The following is a 5,535-nucleotide window of genomic DNA, read 5'->3' as shown; positions in this document are numbered from 1 at the left end:
AACAACTAGAGGGTGTATTGTTTGACATCAGTGGTTTCCATATCATAATGATTTATATAGCTTTCTCGCTGATGATACAAAGAGATCAAGAAACAATATATAACTAATAACTAGAATAAAATATCTGTTTGGGAAATCCACTATCTTCTATAACCCCTGACTTATAAAATTTATAAATAAAAATCATTACTTTCACAGTAAAAACTAAAAAAGTTAAGTATAAATTACCTAGTATCAAAAGTATCGAATAATCAAACTATGGAATAAAGACATTCAATAAATTTCCACATATTTCTTCATAGTAAGAGAACCATCAAGTGAAATTTTGAATACATCAAAATAGTCCAATAGTAATATTTAGGACTAAATCCTCCATATCTTGGCTCCATCTGAAATTTTAATTTTTAATGCCATGAAGTAGATGGTTCAAAATATGATTTTTCTTCAAAATTGTGATTTTAAAAACATTTTAAAGTCATCCATTTCAAAAAACCTAGAGAGAAAATGATCACCATAATTATGTTTCAGATATATTCATTAAACAAGTATTTGGGAAAAAACCTGAGCTAAAATACTAGTGGTATCACATGTTTTCATAGGCCCACAAACTTTCAGCTAAATGAAACACATAACTAGCATGAAAATTTTTATTCTAATAAAATTTCATTTATTGCATATTTTGATATTCGAATGACTTCAACTATAATCACACATTAAATAGTTTTTTTCTGGCCCTTTGCAAAGGTTTAAAATTGATATTCTTTGATGATATATTAATATCTATATTTATTTTATTATTTTTTAATTTAAAATTGCACTGTGATAAATGTGATGAGAGTTTCTGATTTGAACCTGCTTTCACTTTTTACTCTGTGAAAGATGACCAGTTATCTCACCAGGAGTGGATGTTGAAGTCATATAATCTTAACTTTTGCACCTGATAGTCAATTTTATCAACTATCAGGTTTTTGGGACTGCCTAATCTCAATATCAAGATGGTTATCGTACGGATCTCTCACTAATGGTCCAATGATGCAAATGGAGGCAAACAAATACACTATGTAAAAAGCGAAAGCATAATAGACTTCAACCCTAGTCAACAAATGGGGGGAGGAAAATACAAGGACTGACCGGGCGCTTTTTTAACCCGAGTCTTAAAGTGTAATTTTAATTTTTATGTTGACCTGAGTCAATGTTTGACCCCTCCAGAATGGTTAGAGTTTCTCTTGATGTGACACTTTCTGGATCTAAAATTTTTGAAGTGATTTTTTGGAAGGCCCTTCAGTTAATTGTTATAGAAAGTTGGTTCTTGAATTTTTTAAAATGGGCTGCCTTGTAAGCCACCTCTTGGGCAGATTTTCTCCCCAGGGTACTTTTATTTCTTGTCCATTGGGTGATCAGAAAATTGATCAACAGTAACTTTGAATATGATTCTATCAAATTCCTCCAGAATGTGGTGTATTCTAACCCTATTTCTGTCTTGTCACCTGTTTCACCTGTCTAATTGATTTATAAAACTTTTAATCATCTTTTGGATTCATATTATCTCCTTTTGACTTCCTCGCAATGATTTCTGCTCTCCAGGTCGCAAGATCACCTCAGATTTATGTCTTGCCTTCACCGAAGTCCCTAAATTTGCAAAGAAGAATTATCAAACATAAATTTCTACGATTTTTCACCAATTTCCAGAGTTCTTCATGGTTGGAAGGCTTCTGATGACTGTTGCTCCGGATCCAAACTGATAGAGAGAGCGAGAAACACAGAGACGAACAAAGAGTGAGTGAGAGAGAGAGAGAGAGAGCAAACAATACGGCCAAAGACTTTACACAACTGCACAGACTCCAAAACCTCTCTCTTTCTGTTCCCCTTTCTTTCTCTGTCTACCTACCAGCAGATGGAAAAAGAAGAAGGATGGCAAGGAGAGGAGCTATACACCTCACGCATTCCCCCTCTCTCTTCTCCTTTCTTCTTTGAACAAAAGCAACAATAGTCTTTCTCTCTCTAAAACCCCCCCCCCCTCCCTCCCACTACCATACGGTTTACCCACTCCCTCTCTCAAATACCTCCAAACCTCTCTCTAGGCAAAGTCTTCCGAGCTAAACTGGGATAACATCAGTCTTGGACGTGTCCTCACACCTTAGAAGGATGCCTTGAAGGCTGGCTGGCAAGAAGCAGCGACCCCATCTGCACCCCGTTGTCACCCCCTCCTCCGGCGCCACAATCATCAACACATTCTCGTTCCTCTGCACCACCCCCATCACGCAGACCGTGCTTCCCTCCTTCACATACCTGCCAAAAAAACATTTTTTTTTCAACCCAAGATAAATATATCTAGATGGGTTTGCAATTTCTTCATCCAATTTAATTACCCTTCTTTCAACCGCATGATTCTGTCGTCGCTGGAGAGGTTCCGCTCCCCCAGCCACCTCAGGAAATTGGGCGATAATTCCTTGTTGCTTGGGTTGACTTCCACGGTGATTGACTCGTCCACGCAGGGCGTCACCTTCGCCCCGTACCCTGCTTTGACCAGGGCCCTCAGGCCCGACTGGAAATCCGAGATGTAGAAGTCAACCACGTGCCTCTGTCAAAGTCCACGCAAGATCAGCGGCTAGGATTGACCAGGGCCCTCCAAAAAAGTGCGTTGACCAGAAAATCAATTGGGCTGACCTCCAGCGATCTGAGTCCCCAAGTGAATCGACGGTGGGTCGCGTTGGCGGCCTTCGAATCCCATCCCCGGTACTCGTACAAGCTCGTCGACGTGTACACGCATCTGGGCACCCTCTGATACGACGACTCGAGCGGCATGTTCCCGCAAGTGACCACCTAGAAAAGTCAACCAAAAGTCAAAACTTCCATCGACCCAGTGCCAAGAAAGAGGAAATCAAAGATGTGTCGTTGACTTACCCCTGTGACTTTGACAAACTGACCGTCCTTGGCACTCCGGAGCTCGGCGTCCGGGTAGCGGGCAATGAAGTCAACCACGGCGTTCCTGCCAACACAGAAGTTCCAGACCAGGAGAGCAGCAACCAGACTGAAGAGGACGATGACCACGATCAATAGAATTGGGTTGCGGACGGCGCCGAGAATGAAGCCTCCGGCGAGGAAACCCATCACGAAAAGGAGACCGATGGCGTAAAGGGCCAGCTGCGGAACACCGCTCTTGAAGGAGGCTTCCTCCACCTGGCTCAGATTTGTGACAGCTTGATTGTGGGAGAAGGACGAGCTGTGCATCTTCGGAGGCCCGGCGGAGTCCTGCGGGCCGGAGAATTTCCTCGGCATGCCAGCCGAGTTCAGCGGCCCCGACGAGATCGGCCCGGAGGTGATCAGCCCAGTGGCGGGGAGAATTGGCGCCTGGGGCCCTGAATTCTGGCGAGGCATCGATGTCGTTGACAATCCAGACTGCGGACCGGATGACTTTTTGACCTGGTCTCCGTGCTTGTTCAACGGTCCGGAGTTTGACTTTTGCCGGGCCGGCCCGGACCCGCCGGCCCCTCCAGTCAAGATTCGCCCTCCTGATGCGCCTGAAGTGATGGGGCCAGAGTGAGAGGCAGTGCCCCCAAATGATCCAGTTCTAGATGGAGGATTTCCCAGTTGACCCGACTTTCTTGATTTCGATCCGCTCTCCACAGGGATGTCAAACATCTTCCCCAATTCGCCAGATTTCTTGATGTCTCCACCGGTATAAGGCATGGCGCCGGATCCGATAACCATGGGTTTTTCCTTGGGCTGCTCGGGCCTACCCGACACGTAGAGCCCATTGCTGAGCTGATGGGAAGGAAACCGAGAACCCATCAGGGGGAAGACAACAAGTCAACCCAGTAGACTTCGTTGACCGAAGAGGGTATCCGGCTTTGCTCCTTCTTAGGTGAGCAGGATTGCGGAAGATGCCATGTTAGTTTCCAACAACTGAAGCTCCTGGAAACGTAATCAACCCACGAGAAAAAAATTCAGTCAAACACAGACAGCATGGTCAACTATAATAGATAGAGTAGGAGTAGAGAATTTCCATGCAAACTTTTGTTCTCATTTATCCGTTAAAAAAATAAATTTTCCGGTCTGCGATCGACATCGGAATACATGCTTTAGTGATTGAAAGATGGTTAATAGCAAGCCTTCTCTCGGAAAACAGTAACGAAGCACTTCGAAACTCATGATATTGCGATAATAAAAAACGTGATGGACAAGAATTTTGCAGATTGATTGGAAAGTTATCATGATGATCTTGGGAAATCTTATGTACTCCGGGAAACTGGAAAAGGAAAACCTATACAATTTACTGCCATCAAAACATACATATAAACAAACAATTAAGGCATCGAAACAAAGAGTAGAAATAGAATTCGAAGCCATTTAACTATGTTTTTCTGCTGGCGAGCTGACCCGTGGAAAAGCATGAATCGCATGATTACAGTATCCATCGAAGAGCCGACGGAGAAATCCGAAGTTCGGGCGTCAAAGAAAATCGGATAAGAGGCTACGAGAAATTAAAGAACAGAAAGACCACAGAAAACATTCCAAGAATGGTTTTCAGAAACTTAAGACAGGATCTAAAAATCTAGAAATTGTCAGCGGAAGAGATGCGATGGCCCATATTTTACTATTCCTTACCCAAGGGAAGACATCAAACATAGACGATTTCATATCCTCAACTAGCAACCAAGACGAACATGTACCACGCAAGGCTTAAAAACAACACATTTAGCATTTAAATCGCAACCCATCAACGGATATCCCGAAGAAAGAGGGCCAAAATTGAAAAATCTCGCGAGGACATGACGGTTCACACGGAAGCTGCGTGACTTCCTCAGTCGACAGAGACAGCCCAGAACCCCAGACTGGAATGAACTGTGGGCACTCCCGCTACAGTATCACTGCGCGCCTCATTTTCAATTCTGACGAACTAAACCGACAAAATCACCCCGAAAAACCGGACGATCAGCTCCAACCCCAAAACCTCCAGTCGTTTCAGCGAAAAGGGCAAGGATTCGGTAAAAAGTAGAGAAGAAAAAGGCATCTACAGCAAAGAACGAGAAGTCTCGCCATTCCTTTCCATCCCATCACCTGTAAAATCCACCAAACGCGGAGATCTGCCCAACTTTCACTTGTAAAACCCACCAAACGCGAGAGATCTGCCCAACGTGCAACACTTCCGATCTCGAGACGTCTGCAGTGGTCGTCTCAGCTCATCCAACAACCGCCTTTCCCGGCAAGAGTACAGCGACAAAGAAGAGAAAGAGAAGTCGAAGAACGGACAGAGCGAGTGATAGAAAGAGAGGAGAAGAAGAAGACGACTCGTTAAATAAAACCCCCTTCCCAATAAACTTAATTTATTTATATCATTCCGAATAAATTTCAGCGTTTTTTATGATTTTGTGAAATAGGGTTAAATAGTAATAATCTTCTGCCGTCTGCACTGACGTCGCCGTCACGGCGCTGTCCCCCCCCCGGATCCGGACCTGCGTGGGACCCAATCGAATCGGATCCGAAATCGACCCCACGTGCCGGTACGGCTCACCGCCCCGATGAAATACCACT

At 44.0% G+C, this 5,535-nt stretch overlaps 1 protein-coding gene across 2 annotated transcripts; it reads right to left on the bottom strand.

Annotated features, from left to right (window-relative positions):
* Nucleotides 1-1,796: 1,796 nt before the first annotated feature.
* LOC144705507 (putative membrane protein At1g16860) lies at nucleotides 1,797-5,280 on the bottom strand. Of its 2 annotated transcripts, none has more exons than XM_078578228.1 (5): nucleotides 5,062-5,280; nucleotides 2,905-3,915; nucleotides 2,668-2,823; nucleotides 2,370-2,581; nucleotides 1,797-2,289 (listed from the first exon to the last, which is right to left on the bottom strand). In XM_078578228.1, the coding sequence occupies exons 2-5, from the start codon at nucleotides 3,790-3,792 to the stop codon at nucleotides 2,097-2,099; spliced, it is 1,449 nt and encodes a 482-aa protein (XP_078434354.1). In that variant the 5' UTR covers nucleotides 3,793-3,915; nucleotides 5,062-5,280; the 3' UTR covers nucleotides 1,797-2,096. The 2 variants fall into 2 exon arrangements, with proteins under 2 accessions (XP_078434354.1, XP_078434363.1); XM_078578237.1 differs by lacking the exon at nucleotides 5,062-5,280 and adding an exon at nucleotides 4,609-4,977.
* Between the last annotated feature and the right edge of the window lie 255 nt (nucleotides 5,281-5,535).

Source organism: Wolffia australiana, chromosome 1 (assembly GCF_029677425.1).
Source record: "Wolffia australiana isolate 7733 chromosome 1, ASM2967742v1".
Lineage (NCBI taxonomy): Eukaryota > Viridiplantae > Streptophyta > Magnoliopsida > Alismatales > Araceae > Wolffia > Wolffia australiana.
Note: the sequence above shows the minus strand (reverse complement) of the source record. Positions and strands in the feature narration are given on the sequence as shown.

What these genes read in the sequence shown, in the direction of transcription:
- LOC144705507 (XM_078578228.1), bottom strand. Translation starts at nt 3,792, where the DNA reads ATGGGTTCTCGGTTTCCTTCCCATCAGCTCAGCAATGGGCTCTACGTG. An exon ending in AGTTTGTCAAAGTCACAGGG is followed by an intron (nt 2,824 to 2,904) that starts GTAAGTCAACGA and finishes TGACTTTTCTAG; the next exon opens with GTGGTCACTTGCGGGAACAT. An exon ending in ATCATGCGGTTGAAAGAAGG is followed by an intron (nt 2,290 to 2,369) that starts GTAATTAAATTG and finishes TTTTTTTGGCAG; the next exon opens with GTATGTGAAGGAGGGAAGCA.